The following is a 17,763-nucleotide window of genomic DNA, read 5'->3' as shown; positions in this document are numbered from 1 at the left end:
TCCCTCAAATCACCCCAAAGCCAAGGCGTGCACACGGGCACAGAGGCAGCTGCGGGTCGGGGCAGCGCTGTGGCCGAGCTGAGCTCTTCCCTCACTCCGGCAAGGCGCAGCGCCGTGAGGGGCCGGGGCACGGCCGCGGCTTCCAGCGCTGCTGAGGGAGCGCAGCTCGCCCTCGGTGTGTCCCCGCACAGAGGTGAGGCGGATCTTATTTAAAAAAAAAAACAAAAAAACCCCCAAAAACCTCCCTCAAATCACCCCCAAAGCCAAGGCGTGCACACGGGCACAGAGGCAGCTGCGGGTCGGGGCAGCGCTGTGGCCGAGCTGAGCTCTTCCCTCACTCCAGCAAGGCGCAGCGCCGTGAGGGGCCGGGGCACGGCCGCGGCTTCCAGCGCTGCTGAGGGAGCGCAGCTCGCCCTCGGGGTGTCCCCGCACAGAGGTGAGGCGGATCGCACAGCACACCCAGCACGGCAGCTCCCCTTTGCTCCAGGAGCACCAAAATCCTCCCCTGTGACACTACAGCCGCCTTAGTGCTTCCCTCTCCCCCGTCCTTTATCCCTACTTCATAAAAACAGTAACCCGAGTAAAGGTTTCCTTCGGAATAGATTGCTTGTTAGACAGACATTGATCAACTACCACATGTATTTTTTAAAAGTGCAATGTTTTAATGAACGTTTTTATATTTGTTGGTCTCAGTTAAGGCTATTACCACATTAACAGTTCTGTAAACCATAGAGAAAATTGTCATAAAATCATACAAAACATTAAGGCAACACACATTGACCTAAACTCACTGTTGGTCCCATGAGTCCATTGTAAGGCAAATGGAAAAGGCACAGCAGCGGAATGGGGGGGCTTTTCCTGTACACTCAATCCATGTATTTTATTCAACATGAGGCTTTACTTTCTTTGTAAGGTTTTAATTTAAAGTGGAGAATATCTGCTTTAAACAACCTTGCTTAACCCTTACAGTACTGTACATCTCCGGGCTGCCTTCCCCGCAGCCACTTAAAAGACCATGAACAAGTTCACAGCCTTCAAAGGGTTAAAGCCAAAGCTGTGGTCAACTTCAAGAAGAGTCCAGAGAGCTGAAGAATTTCACTTCTCCACACAGGGAATGTGAGAGTAAGGGTCCGAGAACCTGCGTTTGAGTTTTGCTGTGGGTTCGTATTCATCCCCGAGTTCCTGAGCGTGGGCCAGTGCAGACCCTTGTGCAATGTACACCGAGTGGATGCTGTCTGTGCGCCTCGCTGGCTGCTCCCTCCGCTGCACCCTCTGACGCTCTTCCTTAGCGAAAGCCTCCTCCTGGGATTCTGTACATTTGAACATCCCGGGAGGAAGTTTTATGTTTGCTGTTGGCATCACTGGAGTTCGACGGGGCACTTTAATCTTGGACAGTGTTAAGGAGTATCTGCGCCTTGAAGCCAGGGATGCAGAGTAAGAATCTGAAGAGGTTTGCGGGAGAGAAGGCACTTTGCAAATGTCTTTGGCAGGCACGCTGGAGCTCTGAGCACAGCAGTGTAATCCAATAATTGCTTTAAAGAAAGAAGATACTTAGAGACTGATAGCAGGCCTAAAATGTAACTCAATACAAGCCACTGTGACCAGATAATGTTTGGTCACCAGGCTGTATACAGTGGAAGATGTAGAATAAAAAAAAGCACTTACTACCTTAATACTGACCTTCGGTATCCACCCGGCCTGGTTTGTCCTCCAGCAGGCTCTCTGTGCTCGCAGAGGTCTCCGAGTCCACGTTTTCCTCGTCAGAGCCTCGCTGGTCGAGCTCAGGTAAGCGGTAAGTGATGTCCTCCCTGCATCAAACACAGGCTGCAGCACCTCTGACACAAGCACCTTTATGCAGCTCACGTTCAGAGCTAAAGCATGTAGTCATTTATTAATGCTCATGGTGTTTTCTTCTCTCAGCTAGTGCTTTGTCTTTTCCTTTTCCCCCTCATCAAGGTCTACAGAACAGATCTGGATCCTTTTGGACAACAGGTATCCTTTACTACCTGTGTTGTCTCCAAGTGCAAAGGGCACGGCCTGACCAAGTAAAGGGGGACTTACTTTTCTTCTTTTATTGACTGTATGCGATCAATGAGAATCTCCTTCTCCCGGTTGTTGGCTTCAGAAACGTCCTCCTCTTCGTGCACAGAGTCCAGCTCTGAGGTGCCACTGTCATTTCCTTTGACCTGAGAGCTTTTACTCTGCAAGAAAGATTCACATGTAACACTTGTCAGCCACAAGCAGCTACACCCATCTGCAAGTTTCAGAGTAGAAGACAAATGAGTGGGTCAAAGGAGAGGCTGATGGAATTGATGAAGAGCTGTTAGTTATCCACACAAATGTTTCAAAAAGTAAGAAGAAAATTTCCTGTTCACCTGATATCCAGGATTTTGTTACCTTTTTTTGATCCGTGAGGCTCAGCTTAGTTTTAGTAGTCACTTTGAGTAATATTATTACATCCAATATAAGTTACATACAGTGTCTATAAAATATCAGGTGATGACAGGAAAGCCCAGCAGCCCTGCATGCAGTCTGGGGAGGAAGTTGCACCAGTACATGCAGTCCTGATTGTTCAGGAGTGTTTAAAACTGAGTTACAACCCATGTAAGTACTTTAGTCATGCAAGAGTACCATAAGAAAAACCCATGCACTGGAGCCAGGCAGTTGTACATACCAGCTTCCCCTCGTAAGGGGAAGAGAACCCAAGTTTTATAGGCCAGAGCTAGAGAGAGATGAAGACCAAATTCACTATATGCAGCCTCTGATCAGACACAGTTTGTTTTGTATTAATCAGTACAACAAAAACAAAGAGTATTTTCTCTCCTAGAATGCAGCATATTTTTGCACACCAGCCATCTCTGCAGTGAAGGAACTCTTTTGCTATGTCAGATACCTAATCTTAGTTCCACTGACAAAATTACATGGGAATGGATTTTGAACAGTATAAAAGCAGATTCCCACCCCTGCACCCTTAATTTATCAGAACTTCAGTGCAGCTGTATATGAGCTCCTGCATACAGCTTTGGGTAGGTGTTTTTTTCCAGCTGATTTTTGATTCACTGAATGGATGGACAGAAGTAGCACTCCCTCCCAAGTTGGTGGAAGCTTTATTTGGAAGTTTTATTTTGGAAGTTTTATTTCAACACTTACCGTGTTCTGCCGAAGCAACGAGAGCCGTCGGAAAGCGAAGCTCTCTGCTGCTTCCAGCTGATTGATTTCTTCCATTTTTATCTTGTACTTCCTTATCTGCTCCTTTATGAGCATCTCTACACACCTGTGAGAAAGGCAAGAGCTTATTGAGCTGCCTTATACTATGAAAATTCTGAAACAACCATGGTGGGATGGGATGCTGCTCCTGGCCTGGGGGTGTTTGTCACACACATGTGGCTGGAATGTGACCACAGCATCCCAGCCCATCCCTCACAGCAGCACTGCATGGTAACAGGGTGAAGAGTCCAACACAGCAGGCACAACAGGACAGGTAATGGTGACAGGTAATGGCACATGTTCCTCCTGGGATCACCAGAGCCTCCCATGCTGGCTGTACACAGTGGTGAGCACACAGACATTGCCACGGCTGCCAACAGCTGCTGCTGCTTCTACCTGTTGTCCCTGTGTTGGCACAGGCTGGCAGAGACACAACGAGCCTGCAACTGCCCTTCTCCACCTCTATGGCCCCAGGGATCAGTAAGAAGTTACAAAAAGCTGTCATTTTTCAAACTCTTTTCATTGGAGGCAGAGGCAAGGCCAGCCATGCAGTGAGGATGGTGAGGGGCTCTCACAGCCAGAGTTACTGGAGGGTGAGGAGAACAGAGAGGGTCAAGGACAGAACCTTCTTCAATTCAAAGAACAATGCAGAAAAGATCATCAGGGGTTCTAAGTATGCAGGAGACAGCTTAATTCTATATCTTATTGTTTATTATGCCTTGTATCTCAGCAAAATAGATAATTAGGGTACAAGCCCCCCAAAAATAGATTATCTTGAGGTAAAACACAAGCCTGATAGTTAAGACTTACAGATCACCCTACTTTATGCTTAGTGAAATGGAGACAGGTGAAAGGTCTGAGAGGGGTGTATGAGCTGGCAGCACTGGCAGAGCTAGAATTCAACAGCTCCTGAACCTCAGCTTCTCAGCTTGATACGAATAAAGCTGTAACAAATACAGGTAGTGGTACTGACCTTCCATCCCATTCCAAAACACTGCTTCTCAGCAGACTGCCAAAACTTACATGGTTGTTTTAGAGACATCCTTCATGCTGGTCAAGGGGTCACAGGTATCAGGACAGCGCAAGAGGCACGGAGCAAACACGATGGCCAAGGCGTTGGGGGACATGCGGTTCACATCCTCTATCAAAGCCACTCTGAAATTCAACATCCAGGAAAAGAGGTTGTAAGTGGACCTTGCTAGGATATTAACACCCTGATCACACCTTGCCAGAGTTCCCAAATAACATGTTAAAATAAATATTATGTAAATATATATTATTATATAAATAAAGGAGGCCTCTTGGACACTCAGTGTGTACAGCACTCCAAAGAAGCTTTACAATTATTTCATACCTACTAAATGGACAACATTTCAGGTATCAAAGGATCAGGAAGTCACCCAGGCTAAGCTAGTCTGGTAGCTTCTTAAAAGTATGTCTGGTAATTCAGCATCTTCTCTTCAAAGATCCCTTTTGCCCATGTTCAGAGGGCTGCTTGGAAAGTCCCCAGGTTCCTTGGGCAAGAGCAGCCCCTTTACCAGTCCCTTTACCACCTGCTCCTGGGACTTGCCTATGCTCATTCCCAGTTCACTACAAGCCCCTCTGTCTAAATCCAGGTGCTCACCAAGGCTTTGAGATCTACCTTGTCTTCAAAGTTGTTCTCACCTGGTTTGATCCAAATATACCATGTGCAGAAGTAACCACACACCTGTTCTTGAGCACAACTACCAGCTTCAATTCTTTCATTTCCAAACCAGCAGCACAATTCCCACACTGACACTGAAGGTGTTTAACACTTTAGAAAGCTTCCAAGCAGCATTCAGAATCACATTTTCTCTACAAACGAAGAAATTTAACTCATTACTTGACAAGATGGAAGATGAGTCGTTCCAAGGTATTATGATTTGCTTGTGGCAGCTGCTCCAGGACACTGTAAATGGCACAGAGTTGCTCCTGTTTCTCTGGTAGTTCTGCACAAAGGGAGAAAACACAAGATATTAATTGCTGTGCAAGGCTAGTGGAAAGCTTGAAATTACTAAATTTTGGTAAGTCTTACTGTCATTTCATTTAGCAACTATTATAAATGAATGTTAAAGTACCCCTCATGGCACTGCAATTATCCTGCATTTTCAGATGTTGCTACTATTAGCCATCATCAAGTGACACAAGACCTGCAACACTATCTAGGGTGCCTTAATCCCACTGAAGTTAAAAGAATCTAGGAGTTTAAACTATCTGTATATCCAGATATGGTTCAGAATAACAAGAAAAACCTTTCCTGAAAGGAAACTTATTGACATCCTTGTTCAGTTTTTAGAAAGTGCAGCTGTGACACACTAAAAATAAAAAAGAATCCTGAAGCAAGATCAAGTAAGCTAGAGAGAAATTCCATGAAGAGTGTTTTATGTAAAATGTCTAAAATCATTGTTGTAAGTGCACTGGAAGGAGCTGTTTAGTCAGCATGATCATCTTAAGAATTTCTTTTCCCAAGGACACAATGAGTCAAAGCAGAAATGTTTGAAGAATGGTTCTTAAACCTACCTACAGCTCTGAGAAAATCATTGTACTGTGCTGAGGTCATCAGTGGGTCCGGCAATTCCCTCAGCCACTGCTTGAGGATCCCCGTGATGGTGTGAATAGGGTAATTCTCCAGTTTCACTGAGTTTGGGTCTGAAAAGAAATGTTTTATTTAGAGCAGTTCATTCCTTTGATGCACACAATGATACCCCATAGAAATAAGATTAGAAACATTCTAATCTCCTGTTCACAGAATCCAGATGCAATTAAGAAGTTAAAAATTGGCAAAAGATAGTAATTTAAAGGTACTAAACAGCTTTTGGCAGCCAACAAAAATAATACAGCCTGCACAGTCAGCAAAAAAGGTGTTTTTAAACACTAAGAAGTGACAGATACTTTCAGATAGAAGAGAATTGCAGGGAAAACTGATATCATGCAATGACATGCAAAGACTCAACACTGCTTGGACCTTCTTGCAGCAACTGCTTCAGCTCCTTCATCCGATTTGCTGATCCTGATTTCCTGTAGATGCCTTCTGTGTAGAGCCCGTGCATCTCCACGTACTCCAGCAGCTTCTCCATGACCACGGGCACCGAGTTCCTCTCGCTGGTCAGGGCGCTCACACACACCCCGAAGTGCCGCGGCTCCGCGTCCTGCTCGCCCTGGGGGGGACACAGCTGTGACCCCACTGCCCTTCCCCAGCCACAACTGCCTCATGCTTCCAGAAACTACAGCTGAGTGGTTTAGTCTGCCTTTGATCATAGGGCAGATTTGCTGAGCTGCAGCAATAAAGAGTCTTTACGGTTCACACTGCAGGATTTCTTTATCAGTTTGGCCAACACTGCACACACACTCTGTGAGAAGGGTTCCTAAATTAGCTCAAGCATCACCTCCAGGAGAAAGCTCTGTTTCTGCAAGGGCAGGGTCCCTCTCTGACTGAGGAGGGAACTCTTCAAACAATTTTTATTCAGTACCTGGGCATTCACTGTTCACTGAGAAATAAAGGCAGCATTTTGCACGCACCACTTCTGGCACCACAGAACCCCATCCCAGATCCACAGGCCTTACCTTTTTCCCACAGGAGGTACAGCTGCTCTGGATTTTGGACATGCACTTCTTGTGACAGGTCAGCTTGCAAACTAGAGAAAGGAGCAATTGTTACAAGCATCTAAATCACACCGAAACCCTTTGCATCTTGAATTACCCACTTTCTACATGGCCTGTTCACCCAGGCCCACCTGCAGCCCCAGGGGTACAGGCAGTCTGCACACCTGAGGCGTGCTCACTCACCACTGCACAGACAGGCCTTCTCCATGGGCCAGATGTAGGAGGAGCAGTGCTCACACGACTGCCGGATGCTCACTTGGTAGTTTGTGAACACGTGGCCATTGTGCTCTTCAATCTGGTGAGAGACAGCAAGGAACCAGTGAACTCTTCTTGCCTTTTAAAAATTATTATTATTATAATTTTAATAAAACCATCTACCCTATGTCCCATTTCCATCTTTTATTTTACAATTATAGCTGAAAGCTTTCCCCCTGAAACCAAATTTCACCCTATCTGAAGGTTTGCTGGAACATTTCATAATTGACTTGCTGCCCTAAAGTTCATCAGTACAGTACAAGAGCTGTAGTTTTGTTATTAATATTTAGCAGTTGTTTTCTTTTAAACAGCCCAGGCTTGAGAAAGCCTTTAGACTTTAAAAGAAGCTATGGTCAAGCAAGAAAATGCTTGAGTAAAACCTATAACTGCATGAGAAAGATCTCTGCTTTGTGAAAACTGGTTTTATACTGTCACATCTTCATAAAAGAGGTAAGTGAATGAGCATGCAAAACAAACCAGAACATCAGTACAAAATCAAGCTCTTCAAAGGGTGTTTGTGTTCTGTGAGTGCACCTGAGGACTTGGATTATTGCAGAAAGAAAGCACTTACTGCACGATCTTGTTTCCGTTTCTTCTTCTGGGCTTTGGTTTGCTGCAACGGGAAACAAAACTGGCCTCAGTCTTTGAAATTCAGATATCCCATTCCTTTTTTTTCCCCTTATGGAGTTTCCCAGACTTTACTTCACCTCCAGACATTTGAGACACTATCCTGCAGGTTCAGCTTGCTTTGAGGGTTGTCTGAGCTGACACTATCAACTTCCTAAAAACCAACTGAGCTCACTGCCTGATGACAAAGCAACTCCATCTCCCAAACCTCCAGAGAACTCCTATGTTTTCACCAAAGAAAATGCACACTTTCAGATTCTGAAAACATTAAGTTTAACAATTAACAATTCCATAAAGGTGTATCAGCAATCAGAATTTGTTATACACATGATGTGTGTATGGCAGGTGTTTCCCAAACAATAAAGGATGCCACGGAAAAGGTTTTTGAGATAACACAGGTCCCCTATGTTAAGAGAGCAGCAGTGTTTCATCATACCATAAACCAGCAACAGAATAACTTTCATACCTTGGGCTGCTCAGATTCCTCTTTCTTTGTATATCCTCTGATGAATTCATCCAGAAGGGATAGAAAGAGATTCAAAACCAGCTTGACTTCTTTCTCTTCCCTTTTTTTGGCCAGGTTTGTAACTAGGAGCTGGTAATTTTCCACCAGATCTTTATAGCCAACATGGATTTGTCCATTCTAAAGAAGGAAAAATACTTGTCAGACATTCCTTTTTGATACTGTTGAGACAGTTCCATATTTTCAGGTACTTAAGTTCAGAGGTGAAAAAGCACAGCCATGATCAAAGTCAAAGATAACAGCCCATGACAGAAACAAGTTAACACACTTCCCTCCTGCACTGTCCAACAGCACTTGGCTGACACAAGGCAGTGTCAGAAGAATACTGGAAAAGCTGCTGGCTCCTCTCTTCAGCATTAGGAGATTGAAGACAGCAAAATCCATCAATTTCTAAAAATAAATTTATGGCTGAGTGAATGAGCAAAGGAAAACAAAGTAGGCTGCTTGAGATTACAGCAGAACTGTAAAATGAGTCTAACATTCAGCTCTGAATTCTAGGCTGAAAATTGCTGAACTGCTTTGTTGAAGAGCTGCAGGCCAAGCCTTTAACCTGCACACTCAACTCATTTACTGCCTGCCAACTTTCCTTTATTGAGACTTACTACTTACAGGAGCAGAGTACATGGTCTTGATGTTTCCTCTGAACTTCTCTGTGGCTTCAAAAAACAAACATTCAACACCAGACTTCTGGGAGCGTAAGTCATTGATCTAGAAAAAAAATACATCTGCATCAGATTTTGTTAAAAAAAGAACATCTGAACAGAGTTAAGCTTCAGCGGCTGGGCTTAGTCATTTGTGACCATTCCAATTATTTAAAACAACATTTTTTAATGCACTGTGCTGATGATACAAAACAGTAGAGTTGGATAGCTGGGCTTTAGAGAACTCTCTATTTACAACTCTCGCTTTTCTTTTATACAAATTTTGCTGCCCACTCATTTGTAAACAAAGAACTAACATGAATGCCCTGTATTGTATTTAATATTATGCATTCAGTGACTTGAGGAAAAGAACAGAAAGGACCCTAATGCAGACCTAACTCAGTCAAACCATCCAATCAATTCCCTTTTGCTTTAGATTATAACACAAACTTGCACCTAGACCAGCAGGCTTTAAGATTCTACACAAACAGTGAACAAAGACTTGAATTTTCTCATGGCTGGGAGCCTTTCACCTTGTTTAGGAGGAACTCATCCAGGTGTTTCAGCTCATTGGCGTTTGCAATCTCCCGGACCATGGACGCGCGCCAGTTCTGGGACACGCTCGAGATCTTGCTGATCTTTATGGTTCTGTTCTTCTTGGCTTTGCTGCTCTCCTTCCCAGCCTGGGGGCGGCCTGGCTGCCCTGAAGAACCTGCCAAAGAAATGGATCTGTACGTTCAAGCAGGGCGAGGGAATTCTGCAGCATTTGTTTCCTCGCAGAAAAGCCGCACTGTGCTGAGGGTTAAATCACCAAACTCACCTTCTGAAACTTTCTGGGTTCCTCCCGTGTCTGTAAAGAGGACACAAGACACCAGGGAGAGGCCGTCTCCTTCCTCAATCACATCAGAACTCTCCTTTGCAATTTTCTTGTCTGGCTTTTTCCCCAAAAGTCTACGCAAAGGGCTTTTGAAAGCAGACCTGAATACAAAAGCAGATACAAGTCTGTCCCATTAGTAATGGAAGCTGGCTCTGCCACAAGAACAGGCTCTTAATAATAACCCACAACAGGATCCACAACTATGGGGAATATTTAAGGCCCAACCTGCAGAAAAACTGAGCAGCACATAAAAAGGTAAAGACAATGTGAAAGCACTCCTGGACTTTCTGGTATTTACAAGATCAGAGCACTACCTTCAGCACACACAGACAACCCCTCACGTATCCAAAACATCACTTCTGGCTCAGGAAGTCTCTGGGCTGCAGAATGCCAGAGGCTGGAGCAGGCCAGGGAAACAGCATTACATGCTAGCTGGGCTCTTCAGCTTTTCTCTTGGTGTTGTATTACACTACATGAACCTTTAATCCCAGCTGTAAGTTGGTTCTTATTTTAAAAAAGAACCAGTTCACAGAAAGTGTTATGCAAGCAGAGAATCTGTTCCTCAGCAGGCTCAGATATCATGCTCAGAGCAACATGAAGCAGCAACACAGCCACTTGTGTAGCTGATGCCAGCTTGTGCCTCTGCACAATCACAGTCTCAAGGCGCCTAGCTCAAGTACCAATGGAAAATCCCTTTTTGTTTGCATTTTCTGAAAGACAGGCCAGTCACACACACAAGCCATACTTGGCATCCCCTTGCTGACTCGCTGGCTGCACAGGAACGGCTGTGTCCAAGGCAGGGAAGTGGTCACTGGGCTTCTTCTGCACAGGGAACTTCTTGTTGCCTTTTTCTTCTTCAATTGGATCTGGTGACTGCTACAGGAGAGAGGAGGGGGTCAAAAACTGCAATTTGAGTAACATAGATTCTTTAAATGGTTTTAAAAACTAGAATGGTGAAGTTTACTTCATCAAGACAATACACTTAACACAATAGATATTAGCTTCCTAATACAAGAGGCAAGTATATTTAATGATTTGGTCAAGGATCCATTTTATTAAAAAATAGGTTTTCAAATGACTGTATAATATTTCCTGATGATTGTTTTTACATGGATATCAAGCAAAAAGAAAATCAACTTGAAGGAACACAAACACACTACAGACAATTATTCACAAATCTTTAATATTTATAAACAATTATAATTAAGTATAAATATGCACAACAGCATCAATACCTGGTTCATGGCAACAGTCTGGACCAGTGTTGAGAGGTCACTTAATGAAGCTGAACTCCCCTTCTTCCTGTAATGAGATGACTTTCAGAATATATATTTTAATAAAGTCTGTGGCCTCTTCACATCTTCTAAATAACCCACATATCAACACTACATCTGAGTCAGAACCCTGATCAGCCCTTGCAATTTACTTTGTGAGAAATGAAAAAGTACAGAAATGTCAGATTTCCTGCCATATCAGAGGAAGATGCTTGCAAGCTGCAGGTCAGTAAAACCTTGTTTTCAACGGGTAAAAGACACATGAAAACAAACTCCAGACACTATTGCAGCTAATGCCCTGACTCCTTCTTTTAATACAGCCAGGCAGGCTTTGCAGCTTTTGTGAGCTTCTGAAAACATTCAGCCCATACAGATTCACTGCAGGACTGGGAGCCAAGGAAAAGCAGGAGTTGTTCACAACTCCATGTGCTCCAATAACATGGCCCAAATGTAAAGGCTCTCAGGAGTTCTCCATTGATTTTTAAACATTACAGATATTTTCTGTGAAGTGAAAAAAAGGAAGCTGCCCTTACTCTAAATGATCCTGAGGAGACTTATCCACACGTATCCTTCCATCCAGGGACTGACTCAGCACGTCATTCTGGCCAGCATCAGACTGCCTCTTTCCTTTCCACTTCTCTCTCTTGTACTTGAGCTTCTCTGGGTCATCCACGTATCTCTGGATTGCAGCAGTGGGGCTGTCCAGCTCTTTGGCTGCCCTCTGCCGCCTGTTTCTATCTGCCCAGCAGTCAGCAGGGCCCTGAAAGCTGCCAGTAGCAGACAGTGTGTTATGAACATTCAGTGCAAGATCTGTTGGCCTTTCAGGGCAGGTAAAGCTTTGGCTGCCTTTTATTTGGTTATTTTGATTCCGTTGTGTTTTCGTTCTATCAGCTGCCGTGTCCCCTGCATCTGATCCAGGTGGTTGCTCAGGAACAGAACCACTTTCTTTTATCTCACTTGATGGTGGAGTGTCTGAAAGAGCTTTTTCTTCACTTGCACTTTTCTCTCCCTCGCTGCTTCCCTGAAGGACATTATCTTCTTGTGCTGGGGATTTCTCTGGCTCTGGAGCAGTTTCCAGGGGCTCTTCAGAAACAGTTTGCTCCTCGTGGCACAATGCAGATGGTCCTTCAAAGGACAGGAGCACATGCTTGTTCTGTAAGTCATTGTGTTCCAGCCCCCTCTGCCGACGGGATTCCCTCTTCTCCCGGCTGTTGGTCACTCTCTCCGAGCCCTCCCCCGGCTGCTTCTGGGGTAACGTGGCTCTCTCAGATGAGCTCAGGTTTTCAGCTTGCTCATTTTGAGCTTGATCTTCGTCCTCAACAGCTTGATCTGGCTCTGACTCGTGTTTCACAGGTAGCTCATCTGTTGCTGGCTCACTCTGCTCATCCTTGCTCATATCTTCATGTATGTCGTATGTCTTGCTCGTATCTTGCTCTTTGTCTTCATCTTCCTGCATTTCTCTCTGCTCTTTTTCAGCTTTCTGCCTTTCTAGAACCATTTTCTGGTATCTGTTAAGAATTTTTAATATGAAAATACAAATCCTTAGTGTCCAGGGCTCAAAAAACCCCACCTACTGCTTAAATACAGCCCAAATATGAACATGGACCCAAACTACACCTACAGTCTCAGTGGGACTGCAGTGAGGTGTCTGCTTCTCAGGACTGGCAGCACCAGTGCAGCTGAGCTGAATAAATCTCAAGTCCTGAGCACTCACCCAGTGTCCACACTCCACTGACCACTTGACACTGACTGAAATATCACATGGCAGGAACTACCTTAAAGTTCATACAATCCCAGAATGGTTTGGGTTGGGAGGAACCTTAAAGATCATCTAATTCCCATCTCCCTGTCATGGGGATGGGACACCTTCCACTATCCCAGGGTGTTCCAAACCCCACCCACCTGCCCTTGGCCACTTCCATGGGTCCAGGGACAGCCACAACTTCCTTGGGCAACAATTTACCAAGTTGTTTACTAAGTCACCCCACCACACAAACTGAGCTTGGCAGGTGAAGCCAGGTGATTAAATGGATGTTTTCATGCCACGTTGCTCCTTCCCTTTACCTCTTCCTCTGCAGGTGCCCCCTGACCAGGGCCTGCAGGAGACAAAGTCTCCTCCTGAGCTGCAGGAAGCGTTTCCGCTGCCGGTGCCGCCTCCAGGCCGCCTGGATCTCGATGGCAGCGTTGTTCCTCTGCAGAGCCATCCTGACACAGCGGGAGCGCCAGCACGCCTGCAAAGGGATGTTCCTCAAGTGAGGGAGGGCTGCCTCAACGTGGGGAGTGCTCCATGACAGAGTTTGTTTGGTTGTTGTTAGGAAAATAACAAGTTATTGGCAGTTCTCAACGGTACCTGTAAAACAACGGCTGCCTGCCGCATCCTGAGGAAACGTCTCCTTTCCAAAACCATCCTGAGCCAGCTCTGAAGGAGGATGATTTTCCTGATCACTTCTTTGTGTAGTGTATCCTGTAGTATCTGCCGTTCAGCCTCTTTCATAAAAACCTGTTCAGTTAAAGAAAAGTTCATCAAGAAGCCGTTAACAGGAGCCTTTAAGCCCCCACTGGAGCTATAATAAGAGAACAGATAAGGTAATGGTTTGGTACCACTGCACCAAACCTTACTGGCTGACAGCTTGCCCAAAAGATAAAAATCCTTTTAAATTTCAGAGTTTGGATTCTAAAACTTACACCGGTACATACAGCCTTCAAATCAAAGAACCCTTCTAAACTGTAAACATTGATCTGTTTGACAAATGCCAATAGCAACAATTTCCCAAACTATCTATATAACATGGATTTGTACTCTAGCCAAGAAACCAGGTTGGCATCAAAACCAAGGGGTCAAGTATAACCTCTTGCATCAAACCAGGTTGGCATCAAAACCAAGGGGTCAAGGATAACCTCTGTGTCACCACTTGCAAGAGCTAAAAGTTGTACTGTAGTCAAGAAACCAGGTTGGCATCAAAACCAAGGGGTCAAGTGTCACCACTTGCAAGAGCTAAAATAGCCAATTTAGGTACAAAAAGCAGAGAAGAGTAACACTTGTAAATGAACTGCACTGAATTTTGCAGTGTACAGCAGCTGTTCTTACTGCCTTACAGAAAGTATCACAGACCTTGGTCTTCCCTATTTGATAGTAGTTTTCATTCAGTTTTAGTTTATTCAAATAAGCACAAATGTCTTCCTTGGAGGCTTTGGCATTTTTGGGCAGTAACACCTGAAACTGGTCGATGAATTCCTGTAAAAAGCAGAGGCAGCAAGAGACCAAAGTTAGCAGACAACTCCCAAGTTTGGAGTTTTAGCTCTAAAATAGAAATCTATTTAAGACACTTAAGCTACAAGGATCTGAAAATACTTACCTCTCACTACAAACTGAGCTATTTTTCCATGTAAAATGCAGGCTACAGTCAGCCTCATGTTAACTGGAAAGATCACCTGAATGTGATCTCTAAACCTACAGTTTTTTACAGAAAACTAATTCCCACATTAGACACCACCGTGCAGCACTGACTGACTGCACTCAGAATGTTTTCCTTCGCACAACCAGGAAGAATTTCATAGCAGATGACCCTCAACAGTTTAACCCTTTACCATGCAGGCTCTCTCAAAACTACAGTGCATTTTTACAGCTCATCCCAAGTGGTCATGAGCCTCTTATGAAGAGACACACGAGATATGTTTTCTGAAGAGAGCAGATATTCCTGAAAGCACAACCCACTCCCAGTTCCCCCTGTACCTGGAATGTGTATTTGGCACTGTAGCCAGACCTCCTGATCCGCACGGTTTCCAGCATGCCCGTGTACCGTAACTGCTGCAGCACCAAGCTCTCATCAAAGAGCATCTCCTTCTGTGAAAGGCCAGCAGAAAACAGCCAGTGAGAGCCTGAAGAGCCCAGCTGCTGCCACAGGGACAGCACATTTCCTGCCACACCTTTTACCAGCACACCGAGTGGTAAAGAACAAGATGAAGCAGAGGTTCCAAGGCTCGAGCCCTGGACCTCAGCACACAGCTCAGCTCTGAGAAAGCCTCACCTTCTCTGCATTGGAGCGGATGCAGCGGATGAAGAATGGCTCAGCTCTGCCCAGTGTCTCCAGCAACTTGTTAAGTGAAGTCTGAAATGAAACAGTCACAGGAGTTTTTCTTCAGGTATCAGCGTTTTGAGTGTTGTTTGACAGCAGGATAGCTTCTGCCTCAGGAATCAGGTTGTTTCAGGTCTCATGGCTGTACAAAATCCAAACAGATTCTCCCATATTGCTCAGCAAATCCCTGTATTTGGTATTTGCTTTTAGCTTTTCTCAGGAGAATTTAAAGCAGGGTTTGAACATGCTCTCACAGTAGCACTAGATCCATACACAAGGATGATCAATACAGAGAACTGACACATTTCATGGCATAAATGGCATCTCAAAATGTACTCTGACTTTAATCAAGCAATAAAAACTTCAAAAAAACCTCAAGAATAAAATCCACTTGGTTTTCCAAGCAAGACCAGCCTAGATCAGCCCAGGAGGAGCTGTTCCCTGAGGTGTATCACCTACCTGGAACTGGGCACTTATGCTGGGGGGTTTCTTCTTCTTGTGCAAGTGCAAAAGGGACTTTGTAGTCCGATCGTGCAGAGTCATGCTCATGATGAGCTTCAGAGATTTGGAATCCAGCAAGTTCTACAAAAAAGTTTCCATAATCAACAAAGTACATGTCTTTCAACTGAGACGGAAATATTTTGTCTGAACTGAGTCAGAATGAAACCAGCTACCAAGAGTTCCACATTCAGTGATATGCAATATTTCATGATCATTTCTATTTTGGACCAAAACATTTCTTAAGAGTGAAACTGTTCTACTGCCCTGTCCCAAGAGTGTAAAGTGAACAAGGGCAATCACATAATTACTGCATTTGCCTTCCCTGACTTGGAAATAATTTTATGCATTTATGACATCTTCATATCTGTCTAATTAAACAATTCTTTTTAAAGTGAACATTCACCTATTTTTTTAGCTTGTCAGGATAAATAATACAACTATCCTACACCATAAAACAGTACTGAAGTGAGTTCTGTCAATCAAAATGAAATTCACAGTGCAAAAAAGCCCCTACCCAAGAGAAATCTCAATTTTCTGATTACCTTGGGAATGATCTGCTTCTGCTTCACACCTCTACTTTTCCTGTGAAAATATTAAAGATAATTTAAGAAAAAAAATACACATGATTTTTGATTATTTCTGCAAGCCATAAGTTGATGCAATTTATGAAGCAAGGTAAAGGACAGAAGAAAATGAGCATAACAGCACCAGGGTGTGTTCATGCATGTCTCTTACAAGTGATCAATGCAAGAAATGCAAATTGCTCTGCAACAAGAACAATTTCTTTTTCTTAAACTCTGTAGGTATTAGATGCTTTCAAAAGTGAAACATTACCTGTGAAGTTAAAGCTATTCAAAACTGCATTGTTGTACAGGCTACTGTAGTGTGAGTTATTCTCTTTAGCAACTGTATGGTCATTAAACTCATTATAACACGAGGCACTAGTAAATAAAAATAATTGAGAAGTTACAGCTGCTGGCACCAGAAGCTCTGTGAAAGCACCCAACTGCTCCCAGGAGGACAATGCATGTCCCAGCACCAGGAACTCTGGGATTCTGGGATGTCTGAGCAGGACACACACCTCAGGCACAGCTCTCATCCACACACAGAAGGTGAAGAAGTGGAAGCTCTCAGAAAAGAAAGCTGCAGTTCACATCCTGCTGGTTCTAAGCATATTGACTCTGTGATACAGGGCAGGTTGCTGCTCTGAGCCAGCCAGTTTACATTTACATATTATACAGCAGAGCAGAGATTAATTTCCTTATACATGCACAGAACTGGAGATGTAAAGACTCTAAACCCAGGAATACATCCAGCACCAGCACCCTGAATTTCAGGAAACATTTGTCACACCTTGTGGGAGATCTCACTATTGAATATTTTGCAACAACAAGCTCATACTACTTACTTGGGGTTTTTAAAGCAAATTCAGATGAGAAGTAGGTTTAACTTTCAGCTAATGCAATGAAGCAACCAGGTGTTCTCTACATCCTATTTTCTGAAGGGATGTTTTATTTTTAATTGCCTTCTTTAGCGTTTTTCAAAACACAAATTTGGGACAAGCATCATTTTTAGGGACTGGAGTAACTGCCTGGTTCTTGTTGCACTTTCAAAGCAATACCCAGAGCACTCACAGGAGGTGGGAGCGGTGTTGAAGCTGACTGAGGGACCGAAGCAGCTCACAGGGATCATCACCCTGCCAGGGCAGTCCTTTAATACTGGCGATGATTTGTTCATGCATGTCTCTAAAATGATCCACAGCAAAACACAGGTGGCAAACAGAGATACACAGCCGTGAGAGAGGGGGGAAAAAAGGAGTTAAAACCCCAAAAGGTTCCATCACCAAGTGTGCTCCAAAATGCAGCAGGTCAATCCCAGGCTACTTGTTCCTAAACATGAATGATTTTCATGACAAGTCAGCACTTTCTACTCCATCAGTGCTCTAAAATTTAATTGCCAGAGTCTCATACTCAACTTACTCTTTGATTCTACCTTTAAATGTAAATTCTTGAGCCATCAATTCAGAAAATGGAGGGAAATTTAGTAAAATGCACTTAAGGGGCCGGGAACCCTTCTGGTTAAGCCAAGGAACCTTTTCAGGTAGAATAAGCTTCTTTATAATCAAGAGTAAACATTTTTCTAGAGAGATTTGACTACT

The 17,763-nt window shown here is 44.1% G+C and overlaps 1 protein-coding gene across 10 annotated transcripts in view; it reads right to left on the bottom strand.

Moving 5' to 3' along the window:
- Positions 1-639: 639 nt before the first annotated feature.
- MYO9B (myosin IXB) overlaps positions 640-17,763 on the bottom strand; it is a 42,924-nt gene continuing 25,800 nt past the window's right edge. For 2 of the 10 annotated variants that reach the window (XM_039700396.1, XM_039700400.1), the window contains 27 exons: positions 17,240-17,350; positions 16,148-16,187; positions 15,564-15,686; positions 15,057-15,137; positions 14,762-14,872; positions 14,141-14,263; positions 13,379-13,528; positions 13,093-13,259; positions 11,562-12,536; positions 10,990-11,056; positions 10,500-10,630; positions 9,698-9,855; positions 9,411-9,589; positions 8,846-8,944; positions 8,180-8,356; positions 7,658-7,699; positions 7,015-7,126; positions 6,793-6,863; positions 6,194-6,386; positions 5,749-5,877; positions 5,072-5,177; positions 4,231-4,362; positions 3,151-3,274; positions 2,675-2,722; positions 2,062-2,201; positions 1,681-1,808; positions 640-1,532 (listed from right to left, as the gene is read on the bottom strand). In XM_039700396.1, the coding sequence (XP_039556330.1) occupies positions 1,096-1,532; positions 1,681-1,808; positions 2,062-2,201; positions 2,675-2,722; positions 3,151-3,274; positions 4,231-4,362; positions 5,072-5,177; positions 5,749-5,877; positions 6,194-6,386; positions 6,793-6,863; positions 7,015-7,126; positions 7,658-7,699; positions 8,180-8,356; positions 8,846-8,944; positions 9,411-9,589; positions 9,698-9,855; positions 10,500-10,630; positions 10,990-11,056; positions 11,562-12,536; positions 13,093-13,259; positions 13,379-13,528; positions 14,141-14,263; positions 14,762-14,872; positions 15,057-15,137; positions 15,564-15,686; positions 16,148-16,187; positions 17,240-17,350 (4,354 nt within the window). In that variant the 3' untranslated portion in view covers positions 640-1,095. The other 8 variants (XM_039700404.1, XM_039700406.1, XM_039700401.1 and 5 more) reach the window with 6 other exon arrangements.

The sequence above is a fragment of the Passer montanus genome, unplaced genomic scaffold (genome assembly GCF_014805655.1).
Source record: "Passer montanus isolate IOZ18808 unplaced genomic scaffold, ASM1480565v1 scaffold140, whole genome shotgun sequence".
Classification (NCBI taxonomy): Eukaryota; Metazoa; Chordata; class Aves; order Passeriformes; family Passeridae; genus Passer; species Passer montanus.
The sequence above is the reverse complement of the archived record's forward strand: the minus strand, read 5'-3'. Positions and strand labels throughout refer to the sequence as shown.